General features: G+C 50.4%; 1 protein-coding gene across 1 annotated transcript in view; it reads left to right on the top strand.

Annotated features, from left to right (window-relative positions):
• Positions 1–14,223: 14,223 nt before the first annotated feature.
• NOVA2 (NOVA alternative splicing regulator 2) overlaps positions 14,224–15,164 on the top strand; it is a 32,304-nt gene continuing 31,363 nt past the window's right edge. The window contains exon 1 of the mRNA XM_080908378.1: positions 14,224–14,461. Coding sequence (XP_080764504.1) covers positions 14,377–14,461 — 85 coding nt within the window. The 5' untranslated portion in view covers positions 14,224–14,376. The remainder of the gene's footprint in view (positions 14,462–15,164) is intronic.

The following is a 15,164-nucleotide window of genomic DNA, read 5'->3' as shown; positions in this document are numbered from 1 at the left end:
TCCAAAGTTTACAATTGGTCTATTTGGAAGAGGCGTTCCTAACACGTATGAGAAGACCTCCAAGGCGTATGTTCTTTTTCCAATGATTATTGGGTAGACATGCTGCCAATCATAAGAAAAAGGTGGGTCCTTGGAGTAGAAAGGAGGGAGGATCCCGGAAATATAATTTTAACTCCGCCTACCATCCTCCCTTCCACCCCACCCTGTAGCAAGGCAGGCCGCGCCCACAGAGAAGGGAGGGGCGGAATAAAGTGAGCTACATGCTCAAAGGAAGGTCCTGGCCTCCAGGTCCGGAAGCTTCGAGGATATTCTCAACTGTAAGGACAGGTCGAGGTTTCTCAGAGGTCAGTGTATGCCTAAGTATACCCTGGTCACTTTGCTAGACTTGGCTTTGTCAGTGCGTCCATGACAACACCTCAAGCGGCCCAAGCGGTTCTCCAGCACCCTTTGCATCCTTGAATTTCTGATCCTCCTGCCTCCACCTCCCCAGTACTGCGATTATGGGAGTTGTCCTGGCATGACATTGGCTTCATTAAAGATCAAACAAAACAGCAAAGTAAGCATTATGTTTTAGTGGTTTTAGATTTATTTATTTTATATGTATGAGTTTTATGCCTGCTTGTATGCTGTTCCCAGCGAGGTCAGAAGACCTCGGACTGTAGTTACAGATGGTTGTGAAGCACTTCATGGATGCTGGAAAACGAGCTCCAGGTCCTCTAGACGAGTAGCCCGTGCCTTTTCTTTCTTTTCTTTCTCCCCAAACTCCTGAAGTTGTTTAAGACAGATATTTCACTCTATAGCTTTGGCTGGCCTGAATTCACTATATAGATCAAGCTGTCCTTGGACTCACAGAGATCCCCATGCCTCTGTCTCTACCTCCTGAGTTCTGGGATTAAAGGCACATACACCATCACATCAGACTAGGGCAGTTTACTGTTTATTCGATTACACTTTTTCCATTGTGTGTGTTAGCATGCATGTGCCACTGGCCAGCCTGCCTAGCTACTCACTGAGCTCCTGGCTCACTGAGAGATTCTGTTCTAAAAAAAATGAGGTGTGGAGACCCTGAAGAAGACATGCACTATTCACCTCTGGTCTGTGCACAGGCAGACAAAGGCTCAGTGGTAGAGCCCCTGCCTAAAAGCCCCCAGTGATGGGCTGAGGGCGTGGCTCAGTGAGGGGCTGAGGGCGTGGCTCAGTGAGGGGCTGGGGGCGGGGCTCAGTGAGGGGCTGGGGGCGTGGCTCAGTGAGGGGGCTGGGGGCGGGGCTCAGTGAGGGGCTGGGGGCGTGGCTCAGTGAGGGGCTGGGGGCGGGGCTCAGTGAGGGGCTGGGGGCATGGCTCAGTGAGGGGGCTGGGGGCGTGGCTCCGTGGTAGAGAAAGCTGCGGAAGAAGATTCTGACACCAAAACAGATGCCTGGAAGAAGCAGAAACCAGCCAAGTTGCCTGGTAAAGGTTTAGACCACAGTAACTTGGAAAGGACACTCCCCAACATGCTGAGCTGCCTGCAGGCTGCGCAGTGTGCTCCAGGATCCCAGCTTTGGTGAGCTGTCACCCATACTGAGGTGGGCTTTTTGGTGATATCGCTGTCTTTGAGTCATTTCTGCTCTGATAAGTAACCCTAATAAAACTCATTGTTCACCAAGTTGAACTTTGGTGGTATCTGTACTTTGACCTATCGTGGGTTTCCTGTCTAGGATGAGGAGACATGTGTATTGCATCTTCCTAGGAAAAGTTTTCTCACAGAATATCTTCACACCCACACACTTGTGAACTAGTACCACACACATACATATATGCATAATATTATTCTTGTATTGAAGACTAACTTGAATATTGACACATTATTCTACAGCAATAGAATAATCACATAACCCAGCAATTCTGCTCCCAGGCTTGCAACCGAGAAAACCGAAAACAGATGGACAGTTACGCATCAGCGAATGTTCGCCACGGCAATATCCATTGCTGCCACAATATGTAAAGAGCATGAATGGCCATCAAAGGATGAATAAATGGACAATATATGATATATATGTGATGGCTTGTGTATGCTTAGCCCAGGGAGTGGCAGGATTAGATGGTGTGGCCTTGTTGTAGTCTGTGTCTCTGTGGGTGTGTGCTTAAGACCCTCACCCTAGCTGTCTGGAAGTCAGTCTTTCACTAGCAGCCTTCAGATGTAGACCTCTCAGCTCTGCCTACACCATGCTTGCCTGGATGCTGCCATGTTCCTGCCTTGATGATAATGGACTGAATCTCTGAACCTGTAAGCCAGCCCCAATGAAATGTTGTCTTTACAGGAGTTGCCTTGGTCATGGTGTCTGTCCACAGCAGTAAACCCTAACTAGGACACTATCTTTACAGTGGAATATTATTCAGTCATGAAAATGTAGTCCTGACATATGCCTTAGCATGGCTGAGTCCTAAAGCCAGGATGCTCTGTGAGTGATGTCACACGATCTGTGAGCTCATTACATGGCATGTCCAGAGCAGGCAAGTCCATAGAGACAATAGGTAGGTTATTGGTGCCGGGTACAACAGGGAGGCAGTGTTAAAAACGCCTTAGAACTAGATAGAGGTGGTGAATGTGATCCAACGCTTCTGGCTTGTGCACTTCAAGATGGTTAATTTCATGCTATGTAAATTTCATCTCAGTAAAACGATTTTAAGCAAAGGACTAAGAAATAACCAATGAGACGCATTGACTTTCACGGAGGTGGGTGCAATGGAGGCGGCAGGAGTGGCTAGAATCTGCGTGTGTTCTGAGAGCAGCAGTGGCAGCGTGCCCTAACAGATCGCATCGCGTGGAAGAGAGGGGATGAGGAGAGTCTACAGAGATCCTGAAGGGTTTTGAATCTGGAGCAGAAACGTAGCTGTCAACATGGAATGTCCGCTTAGTGAGATGAGAGGAAGCTGGGTGACTGGGCAGAGCCAGGGAGACTGGTTGTGGAGCCGTGGGGAGGGCTGGGGCCAGCGAGCACACTTCCATTGGGATCCCAGAGAGTAAAGTGAGGCTTTCAGTTCAGGGGTGAGGTCCAGCCGAGAGAGAGAGAGAGAGAGAGAGAGAGAGAGAGAGAGAGAGAGAGACAGACAGAGAGAGAGAGACAGAGAGACAGAGAGAGATGGGGGGAATGGAGGACATAGTGGCTAGATCACACAGATGAGAGACAGACTTTGGAGATGTTGACATGTGACAGGCGAGACAGACTGGTGATAGCTGAGAATAGATGGGATACGTTAGAGAAGATCCTGGGATACGTTAGAGAAGATCCACGGATGACAGATTAGCAGACACATGAGATAATTGATAGATGGTAGAATATAGAATAGATGGCGATAAATAAAATAAATAGGCGAGTGTGTAAAAGAGAGATTAGAAAGATGGATGGAGAGACTAGAATAGATAGGTGGGTGGGTAGAAAAAAGGATTGAAAGGATGGATGAGTGGGTGGGTGCATGGGTGGGTGTGTGGGTGGATGGGTGGGTGGATGGGTGGGTGTGTGGGTGGATGGGTGGGTGTGTGGGTGGGTGTGTGGGTGGGTGGATGGACCAATGCATAATACAAAACTAAGTAATACTGGGATGGGAAAACATCTCAGTAGATAAAATTATTGCTAGGCAAGCATAGGGACCAGGGTTGGATTCCCAGCAGGCACATAAAGCTAGACTTGGCAGTTCACATGTGCAATTCAGCAAAAGGCAGCTGAGCCAGGAGAACTCTCAAGGGTTGGTGGCCAGCCAATATAGCCCAAACTCCAGCGTCAGTGAGAGACTCTACCCTCAGAATTCAAGGGAACAGAGTGCTCCTTGTAGAGGACCTGGGTTCAGTTCTTGAAGCTGCCTGTAACCTAGTTCCATGAGGTTTTCTGTCTTCTTCTGGTCTACATGTGCACTGAGCACATGTGATACACATACATACATGAAGGCAGAACACCCTATACACACAGAATAGAAATAAATATGTATATATGTACACACATTATATATATACATATATACATATGTATACACACACATATATACATACATATGTATACACACACATATATATACATGCATACATATGTATACACACACATATATACATACATACATATGTATACACACATATATATATACATACACACACACACACACACACACACACATATATAGTGGAGCATAATAGAAGAAGACATCCAACATAGACCTAAAAAAATACAAATGTGGGGCTGGAGAGATTTCCCAGTGGTTAGAGCACTGGCTGCTCTTCCAGAGGTCCTGAGTTCAGATCCCAGCAATCACATGGTGGCTCACAACCATCTGTAATGGGATCCGGTGCCCTCTTCTGGTGTGTCTGAGGACAGCTACAGTGTACTTATACATAATAAATAAATCTTTAAAAAAATTCAAATGTGAAACCACACATACATACGTGAACACATACACAAACTGATGGGCAGACAGGCAGAGAGACGATGGAACAGGTAGATAATAATAATAGATTAGATCGTGATAGATGGATAAATATAGACAGATGGTGATGACAGAGTCCATCACCAGTGACAGGAAGAAATGAAGACAGGACATAGGAAGATCCAGAAGCTACCCAAATGCTAAAAGGTGGTGCAAGAATCCAACAGGAGACAGTCCACTGAGGAGGAAGGGCCTCGTGGGGTTTGTAGCTTACAACAGTCCAACATTCTTTTTTTTTTTTTTTTTTTTTTAATTTAACCTATTTTATATACATTGCTGTGAAGTTGTAAGAGCCCCTGGAACTGGAGTTACAGACAGTCGTGAGCTGCCATGTGGTTACTGGGATCTGAACTCAGGACCTCTGGAAGAGCAGTCAGTGCTCTGAACTGCTGAGCCATCTGTCTGGCCCCACTGGCAACATTATTTTGCTCCTACAAAACACAACTGAGGAAAGACGTGGGTCTCGGAGAGTCAAGGACTGGAAAGATAAAGATCAGCCTCTCAGCAGTGATGCCTACAGGTGTGTCCAGACGAAGGCAGAGTCACTAAAATGGACTCCAGCAGGGCCAGCGGGAAGGCCTAAGGGCTAACAGCATTTGCTGCCAAGTCTGACAACCTGAGTTCAGTTCTCAGGACCCACAAGGTGGGAAGAAAGGACTGACTCCCAAAAGTAGTCACCAAAGGTGATCCATGGGTCCCTGATGGGCAAAGGGAAGGTCTGCCAAGGAGAGAAAAAACCCAGAGGAGTGAAACCATCACCCCCACAGCCAAGGGGAGTCAAAGCCTAATCCTGTGCTTGCCTAATACACCAGTGACCCTAAATTCGATCCCTAGCACTGCAAAAGAGGAAAGAAAAGGTAGGAGACAGTGGGGGGTGTGGCTCAGTTGGTAGTATGCTTCCTAGCACCCACAGAGTCATGGGTTCCACCCCAAGCACAGTAGAAACCTTACTTTGCTTTCTGTTGCTGTGATAAACACTATGAGCCAAAGCGACCTTGGGAAAAAAGGACTTGTTTGGCTTCTCCATCACAGGTTACAGTCTATCCCAGAGGGGAGTCAGGGCAGGATCTGAAGCAGAGACCATGGAGGGGCGGAAAATGCTTAACCATTCAGCCTTCTTTCTCGTACAAGGCCAGGCAGGGGTGGTACCGCCACGGGTGAGCTCGGTCCTCTTACATCGGTCAGTCAGGTCATTAAGAAAAATGCCCCAAAGACTTGCCCATGGGCCAATGTGACAGAGACAATTTCTAAGTCGGGCTTTCCTCCTCCCGGAAAATGCTAGTTTGCGTGGAGATGACAAACACCCCCCCCCCATAAGAGCCCCCAACAGCACACATGGTAGCTTTTGCCTGTAATCCACCCTTTTAGAAGTAGAGGCAAGGGAATCAGAAATTCAGATACAGAGTGAATCCCAGACCAGCCTGCACTACTTAAGACCCTGTCTTCAAACAAACAAAAGCCCAATTCTGTTTGTGGTGTATCCTTGTTCCTCGTGCCTCAGTTGCTCCACATCTGTGGAAGGATACACGAAAGCCTCTTCCTCCATAAACCCAAGGCTGGAAATACAGCCACACACAGCACACCAAAGAGATGCTGACACCCAGCTCCGCCCTCATGTGCTGTGATTGACAGCAGCAAAGGTCAGGGGCAGTGTCTGTCTAACCATACATGAAATGACACAGAACATATACAATGGAATACTAGTCAGTACAGTGAGAAGCAAAACTTAGGGCTGGAAAGATGACTCGTTGATTAAGAACACTCACTGCTCTTGCAGAGGACCTGGGTTTGGTTCCCAGCACCACACCGGTGACTCACAAACACCTGTCACTTCAGTTCCAGGGTATCTAAACACATATGGCCGGCATGCGTGCGTGCGCACGCGTCCACACACATGAAAAACAAATAACCCATTAAAGAAAGAAAAGAGGGAAAGAAGGAAGGAGGAGAAAAAAAGAAAATGAGAGACAGACAGACAGACAGACGGGTAGCATCAGAAGCCTGTGGTCACAGCCATTTGTCAGGCAGGGGCAGTGGATCCAGAGTAGGATCATGTAGCAAGTTCAAGGTCACCTGTGGCTTCCAGAGACATGGCTTCCAAAAACCAAGCAAACAACAAGAAGAGAAAAGTGGCCACGGCTGCAGCCTGGGCTGCGTAGGCCAGCAAGGTAGCTGTCAACTGACAAGACTCCTGGGAGTGCCTGAGGGAAGGTACTGAGGACCTGGAGCTGCTCTCAGAAGTGAAGAAGCTTGTAGCCTAGTGAGACTTGTAAATTAAGGCCCCTTGGAGGAAGGGTCTGCTGATGGCTTGGGAAAGCAGAGGTGTCTAGGGCAACCGCAGGGTTTCTGGCAGGAGTAACTGGCAGAGTTTGGAATTGATCCCAGTGGCCGTTAGAGATGTTAAGGCTGGGGTGGGGGTGGGGACTCAGTCAGATGCCAAAACCACCAAGGTGGCAGCCAGTGCTGGGACACGAGCCCGAGAGACCAGAGAAGGACTCTAGCCCTGGTTCTGCTTCCAAATTCCTGTGATCTCCAGGGCAAATAAAATGCTCTGTGCTCAAGCCTGTAACCCCAGCACTTGGGAGATGGAGGTAGGAGGACTAGGAGTTCAAGGCCAGCCTTAGCTATACAGCCAGATCCAGGCCTACCAAGGCTCTAAGACCTTGTCTTAGAAACGTTAAGCTTCTCTGGACCAGTATGTTTCCATCTTGCGAAGAAATCATTAGGTATAACAAGCCCATGGGCTAGGGCCCAGCATTTGCCTACAATAAGTAAGTAAGGATGTTACAGTAAGGATGTTTACCCAGTGTGTGCAAGGTGTGTGTGCATGGGGGTCATACCAGTGTGTGCAAGGTGTGTGTGCATGGGGGGTCATACCCATGATTTAAAAGCCGGGAGGGGCTGGAGAGATGACACAGCAGTTAAGAACATTGTCTGCTCTTCCAGAGGACCCCTGCTCAAGTCCTCACACCCACATGGTGGCTCACAATCATTTGTGACTCCAGGTTTGCAATTCTGGGTGTCCGGCCCCCCCTTCAGACCTCCTAGAACACTCCTTGCACTCCATACATAGATATATGTGTTAAAGAAAAAAGAGGAGCCAGAAGATAGCTCAGTTGATAAAGTGCTTGCTGTGTGTGAGGACCAAAGCTTGATCCCCAAAACCCCTGTCAAACAGCCAAGTGTGGAGGTGTACACTTGCAATCCCAGTACCAGGGAGATGGAGCCAGGACGACCCCTGAGGTTTATTCAGCAAGCTCTAGGCCAGTGAGAAACCCTGTCTCAAAAGCACAAGTTGGATAGTTCCTGAAGAAGAGGCAGTTGACCTCTGAGCTCCACACATATGCATAAAGACAGAATCAGAAAACGAGCTTTCACTTGAGGGTAGGACAGAATTTCCAACCATTTGGGAGCTGGCCCTAAACACACCTCCATCACTTTACCTCAATACTCAGCCAAGGCTAGCCCGGAACTCTCATCCTCCTGCCTCCTGCTCCCAAGTACTGGTTACAGGTGTGTGCCAGACACTTCTGACACTGACTATACAGTGCATAGGCAGAGCAGTGTTCTGGGCACAGATGACAATAAAGTTAGAGTTTCGGCCAACTCTGAAGAATGATGAAGACGCTCTAATGCTCGGCCAAGATCCAGTTCTTTAACGTACACAAGCATGTCCCTGTCGTCCGTGTGTGAGTTTGCGCCCATCCTTGGCAAATGGTAAAAGTGCAAGCAGTGTTTTAAAAGAAATTGCTTTCTATTCAGTATTGGTAAATGCTTGATTTCGGTGCATATTTTATGTTCCTTCATTCCCATGCTCACATAAAAATTCCTTAAAGATGCCACTAGTGGAAGAAGTTGAGAGACTCAAGACTGAGCTGGGTGTGGTACCTCATGCCTGTAAACCCAGGCCTGGGGGCAGAGGCAGAGTGATCTCTGTGAGTCTGAAGCCAGACCGGTCTTCACAAGGAGTCGTTGTAAGAGAGAGGAGGAGGAGCAGGAGGAGAAGCAGGAGGGGCAGGAGGAAGAGGAGGAGTAGGAGCAGGAGGAGGAAGAGCAGGAGGAGGAGCAGGAGGAACTAAAATAGAGGTGATCAATATTTTCATTTTAAAAGTTCGTGTTCAGTTTTATCCTTGTGTTACAACAAAAAGTAATTCCTTTTAAACTTTTAAAAAAGATTTATTTATTTATTATATATAAGTACACTGTAGCTGTCCTCAGACACACCAGAAGAGGGCATCAGATCCTATTACAGATGGTTGTGAGCCACCATGTGGTTGCTGGGATTTGAACTCAAGACCTCTAGAAGATCAGTCAGTGGTCTTAACCACTGAGCCATCTCTCCAGCCCTTAAATTTTTATTTAGGGGCTGGTGAGATGGCTCAGCAGTTAGTGCTACTGCAGAAGACCTGAGTTTGGCTCCCAATACCCACAAGCGTGGCTCACAGCCATACCTAACTCCAGTGCCAAATCCAAACTATGGACACCAGGCACATACGTGGTGTTCATACATAAATGTAGGCAAAATACTCTATGCGTAGTATATTTCTATCTGTTTGGTTTTTGAGACAAGGTATAGCATTAGCTGTGTCCTAGAACCCGCTCTGTAAACTAGGATGTCCTCAAACAAAGATCTGTCTGCCTCTGCATTCTGTGCTGGAATTAAAAGCGGTTAAATTAAAGATAAGTAAATGTATTTTGTGTGAAGGGCTGGGGTTCGTGGAGATCAAACGACAATCTCAGAACTTGGTTTTCTCCTTTCATTATGAGGGTCCCATGAATCAAACTCTGTCACCCGGGAGTATGACAGAGCCAGGGCCTTTATCCACTGAGTCACCTTTGGAGCCCAGAAACTAAGTCCTTAAAGTGAGTTCAGAAAGTTTGCAAAGCCCTGAACCACACAGACCTGACTCTCCCGAATCCCGAGATGTTGTGATATTTACTGCAGCTCAAATTAAGCTCTTTGTTTTCCTGACTTGGGCTGGTGAAATCCTCACCACACCCTCAGCACCGTTATGATTCCCATTTGACAGATGGTGACAGACTAGGAGAGAACCCAGGCGGGGGAGAGGTCACCCAGCTGAGAGGGAGGGGAAGGGGCGGGACCAGTCTCTCCCCTGAGCCTGCGCACTTGATACCTGCCCACTTGCCCACTAGTCCCGCCTCTCCCTATCTGTTCCCACCTACACTAAGCGCCAGGAGCCAGCCAGTCCTCAGAAGCCCCTTATAACCGCTTAGCACAGCCTCCTTATGTCCCAGCCAGCGGTACCTTATCATCCCCTATTTTGCAGACTAGAAAGCTGAAGCCTCTCGTCCCAAAACACAAAACTGCAAGTCTCTCCAAGAATCCACCACACTACCCGCTCCTCCAAACTCCCTCATTGAGAAGCAGAGGAGAAAGATGGCTAAGAAGGTGTCCTTGGCTTCCTGGCTTCAAAAGAGCCATCCTAAAAACAAAACAAAACGGTGCTAGGCAGGGGACTGTTGGTGCAGGCAGGCCTGTAATTCCAGCCAGGTACTTGGGAAGTGGAAGCAGGAGGGCTGTTAATTGAAGGCCAGCCTGTGTAACTTACTGAGCTCCTGCATTAAAAATGAAAGGTAAGCCTAGTATAGTGGCTCCTGTTGATAGTCTCCGCACAAAAGAAGCAGAAGCAGGAGGGTCTCTGTGAGTTCCAGGCTAGCCAGGAATACATAAATAGAGAGACCTTGTCCCTTTAAGAAAGAAAGAGAAAAGGAGGGAGCGAGGGAGAAAGGAAGAAAGAAAAAGAAGAAATACTGGAAATTTCATTCAGCCATAGAATACTTGCCTAGAATCCCGCAGTGAGGGGCTGGGGCGTGGCTCAGTGGTAGAGCCCCTGCCTAGAATCCCGCAGTGAGGGGCTGGGGGCGTGGCTCAGTGGTACAGCCCCTGCCTAGAGTTCCCCAGTGAGGGGTTTGGGTGTGGGTCAGCACTAGCTCTCTTGGCTACCATGCACAAGGTCATAGATTCACTCCCTTAAAAGCCTTAGTACCTAGGTGGCAGCACACTCTCCAGGCCTGTATCCTTTTCTGCAAAAGGAAAATCATAATAATAACCTAACCATGTAGCCACGATTAAGTCTTATATTACTTAGTACCTGCGAAATTCTTAAAACAGCGGCCCATCCCCTTCAGCGCTAGGACATGTTCCCAGAAGCCCTGTGTGATGTGATTATTTACCCCCCAAGTTTGTTTCAGGGAAAGAAAACCCTTCACATTCTTTCACATTAAGTCAGACACTGGGAAGGTTAGACGATGTCTGCCTCAGTTTTATTTTTTTTTTTAATTATGTTTTATTTGCGTGTGCATGAATGGGGGATGGGAGGTCAAAAGACAACTTGCAGGACCCATTCCTATAATGTGGGTCCCAGGAATCAAATCCAAGTCCTTAAGCAGGTTGGCAAGCGCCGAGCCCTCTCACCAGCCCCAGCATGGACTTCTTGCCACTGAATTACAGCTTGATCCTTTACAAGGGTTAGGCATGAATGGAACCTTTTCTGAATCAATAAGACACAGAGAGGGTAAGGTTATAGCCAAGTCACCCAGCACGTACATGAGAGACTCAGGCTCCTGTGTGTCCGACCTGAAGCCCACCTGTGTACCAATGAACTCGTGCATACAGCACTGCAGAGACAGGAGAGGGTTGATGCTTTTCTTCTCCAGCATGGGGTGGGTCTCTGGTGGCCCTGGTCCTGGAACCTGTCCAGATTGGGTAACCATCCCCCAGAAAGCACTGGAGTGACACAGATGAAGGGAGAAGGTGCAGCCCCCTCCACCTACCTCTGATTGGGGCCTTGCAATCCCCCAGGATTTGGTGCTTGGAAAGCTGACGTTGGGTTGCTATGGTGATGGGTTTGGGGCGGTTGCCATGACAGCAGAACTAGCCTTGGTTTAAAAATATCTAGGAGGAGGTTTGTGTTTGTGTGAGTGTGAGTGCCCGACCAACCATGCTGTTTTGTGTGGGTCCAAACGGGAATGTTTGGGAGGACTGGGTGGGACTGGAACTGCAGGCATGACTCCGGGAAAGGGGTGGGGGCATCTCGACACACAGCAGCCCAAGTATGCTGGGTGCACTTGGGGGTGAACGGTCCTTGAGGTCCAGTCATTGTGTGTGCCAGACTTTGCTGGTCCTGTATGTAGATGTGCACAGCACCCAGCTTATGTTAGCAATATCGGAGGCCCCTCAGTTTACACGCCCCATGGCACTGACATGTATGCCTTATGTAAGCGAGGTTGTATGTCTCTTGTGTTTTTGATCACGTATATGTAACTTCTGGGGTGGGGGTGGGGGAACAAATTTGGAACGGTGAGTCTGAATACGCCTACATGGGACATATTTGGATATCGATGTCCCTGCTTTGATATTAAATACACATTTATCTATTTGTGCGTGGGAGCCTTGCTGTGGTTTTGGTCTGAATGACTGAGTGTGCATTATAGGTGTGTGTGTGTGTGTGTCTGTATATGTATACAGACGTGTTTCGGTAATTCCCTCCTGTTAGTCTTTCTGAATCAGTGTGAAACATGTGCCCTGTGTGACTGAGTATGTATTTTAGTGGAGAACTTCACAATCAACTCTGCAGAGGTTGGGAGACTGCCCCTGTGCAGTGTGGGTCTGTGAGATGCTAAGGTCCTAAGGTGTGGATCTCAGTCCAACCTCAGTATTTCCCTGCATCCCCTCTTGCCTCTTCTCCATCTCCATGGCAACCAGCTCCTCAGCTCCCTCCAGGAAGATAGAGGGGGAGGATCCAGACTGCAGTGGACCACAACCCCCACCCATCCCCCTTGGCTGAAGGGACAATGGGGGGAGGGGACAGATGGGCGTCCACCTCATCCACCTCAGGCCATCTGCTGCCTCTACTGTCCTGGAGACCTGAGAGCAGAGCATGGGAGGGGCAGGTGGGGTGGAGGAGATCCCAGTGCCACAGACTCCCCCCACCCCCAGCTGCCACAGTTACCCCTTCCTGGACCCCTCTGGGGCTAAACTTGCCTCTGACCAAGCTAGATAGGAAGGAAGCCTTGGAGACCAGAAATCCAGAGAGCAGAAAACGCATAAATCTGAGAACACAGAATACTGGCAACAACCCACTCCGAGAAGAACCTCCTATGGCTTCAGGCTCTGGAATTAGACTTGTCCTCTGTCCAAATCCCAGTTTTCTCTCTGTCTAGCCATGTGCCCTTGGAAAAGCCTCTCTGCGGCCTTCATTCTGTCATCTGAAAAATCAAAATCTTTTAACGAGTGACCAGAATGACAATACTTACTCTACAAAGCACCAAGGCTGTTTTGTCCCAAGCTGTGTCCCAGGGTTTGGGGCAGTATCTGTCACTCAGTGGGTGGGCCGTCGGTACCGCTGATAGGACCTAGCGCCATTCAGGCTTCGGTGACAGGTACTTGCTTTAACTTGATTTCAGTCCTAGGAGCCTGACAGCAGCCTTAGGTCCACTCTGTGGAAAGATGGGCCATCCAAAGGGGGAATTTCCTTGCTGACAGTCAATGTGAAAAGAAGAAACGTTCTTATTTTGAGCCCTGACTACCCCTCCCCCCGCCGCAGGGTTTCTTTTTCTATTCTCTTCTGGTTTTTTTTGTTTTTGTTTTTTTTTGTTTTTTTTGTTTGTTTGTTTTGTTTTTTTTTAACATTGTAGCCTAGCTTGTCCTCAGATTCAAGGCGAGTCTCCTGCCTCATCCTGTCAAGTGCTGGTATACGAGTGAGCGCCCACACTTGGCTGTTTCGGGTCCCTAAGGCTCAGTGTCCTCATCTGTAAGACAGAATACTGAAAGTCTATCCCATCGTAGTTCCCCTGTTGGGATTCAAGTAAGAATCTCTTAGAAGCCCTCCTGGCACATGGCAAGTGTACTAGTAATGCTCATTAGGAGGAAAAGGTAGCTAGGGGTGCTCTCCCTCTAATCCCAGCGCTTGGGAGGATGAAGGCAGGAGAATCAGAAGGTCAAAGCTAGCCTGAGCTACATAGTGAGTTCAAAGCCAGCTTGGGCTACATTACACTCGGTCCAGCACCGCCCCTCCGCAAATAAAAGGGTGAAGGGTAAGGAAGGAAGGCGTGGAGGAGCCTCGCGGTTTTTATTATACCCTGCAGGGGGGGTAGTCAGGTCTCTATCGCCCAAGCGTGATGGGAGTGGCCAACCCGGAGACCGTGGCCCAGGCTTCAAGGGTGGACCAATGGGGGCGCCGAAGGGCGTGGTCTTGCCTGCCATGGGCGTGACCTTGCGCGGGTGGGAGGGGCCAGAACGCTGAGGAGCCTAGCTGAGAAGATGCTCGGGCCAGCAACCACCACCAGCCCCGTCTCCGCTGCTGCCCTCGCCCGCCGCCCCCCGGGCCCCCACTAGCGGCCGCCTCAGCTTTTTATCTCCGGCCCCCCGCCCTGAGCAGGGCCTTGGGAGGGGGGCTCGGCCCCTCGCATCTGTGGGGAGCCCCCAAGAAAGGGTACAGAGAGGGTGCCCTGTCTACACCTCTGCACCCCACTGGCTCAGCCAAGTGCCCGGCTTCGGTGATCTTTGAGAGACCAGGACCCCACCCCTCAGTTCTCCATCCCAGACTTCCCCCCATACCCTCTCCACCCTGCTCCCCTCCGTCCTCCAGCTCTGTCAGCGCTTTCCCCCCCCAGCCCCCTCCCGCTTCCCTCCCCGCCGCTCCCCTCCCCCCTCCTCGCCGCCCCCTCCCCTCCCCCTCTCTCCCCTCCCCCTTCTCCGCCCCCCCACCATGAGGATGATGGCCGCCGGCGCGGTGCACGGCCTCTTCACGGCCTCCGCGGCCCCGCAGCCGCCGCCGCCCCCGCCGCCGCCGCCGCCGCCGCAGCCCCAGCCTCCCCAGCAGCCGTCGCCGCCGCCACAGCAGCCACCGCCGCCGCCGCAGCCGCCGCAGCAGCAGCAGCCGCCGCCCCAGGCCCCCCCCATGGAGCCCGAGGCCCCGGATTCCCGCAAGAGACCCCTCGAGACACCCCCCGAGGTGGTCTGCACCAAGCGCAGCAACACGGGAGGTGAGGCAAATCTGAGGGACCGCGGCGTGGGGCGTGGGGGGGGAACGCGCGCCGAAGGGGGCATCGCCGTCCTCCATCACCCCCCCATCCCTGGCTGGCAGGTGCAAGTGCTCCGGGGAGGGGAGGGGCACCCCTCCGCGAGGAGATGGGGATCCGGACAGACCCCTTTCTCTTGTCGCCGAGGCCCTGGGGGCTGAGAGCTTTGTCTGCGACGAGAGGGGCTGGGGGGGAGGGGGTGGTAAGTGTCCTTGTAGTGTATGAGGGAGCCAAGGATGAGGGGCGTGGGTCTCTTCTGGGCCAGTGTGTCCTTGAGGGGTGTGTGATGTGACCCTTTCGGGGCAGGGGTGTTCCCTCGGGCTTGCGTGTCCCGGTTGGGGGAGGGGAAGGAGTAGAGTCAGGCCTGTGGACCGAGAGCTTCTGAGCCTCACTCCCTGGGGATGTCCTGAGCAAGGGTTGTCCAGGAAAGGGGCGGGTGTGAACAGTACGCAGGACCGTGCATGGGGACAGGCTAGGTGGGTGTGTTGGGTGACATGGAAGAAAGGGTGAGTGTGTAAAACTGGAGGGGAAAGAGATGGAAGGCTAGGACAGGTGTGTATCCGTGGTGGGTCCTGTAGAGCCTGGATATGTGACATTAAGGGACCATAGATGTGACAGGGTAAAGGGTATGTGTGTAAAAGAGATGAATGTGAGACCCTCCAAGGGA

The sequence above is a fragment of the Micromys minutus genome (genome assembly GCF_963924665.1).
Source record: "Micromys minutus genome assembly, chromosome: 32".
In the NCBI taxonomy this organism is placed as follows: Eukaryota; Metazoa; Chordata; class Mammalia; order Rodentia; family Muridae; genus Micromys; species Micromys minutus.
Note: the sequence above shows the minus strand (reverse complement) of the source record. Positions and strands in the feature narration are given on the sequence as shown.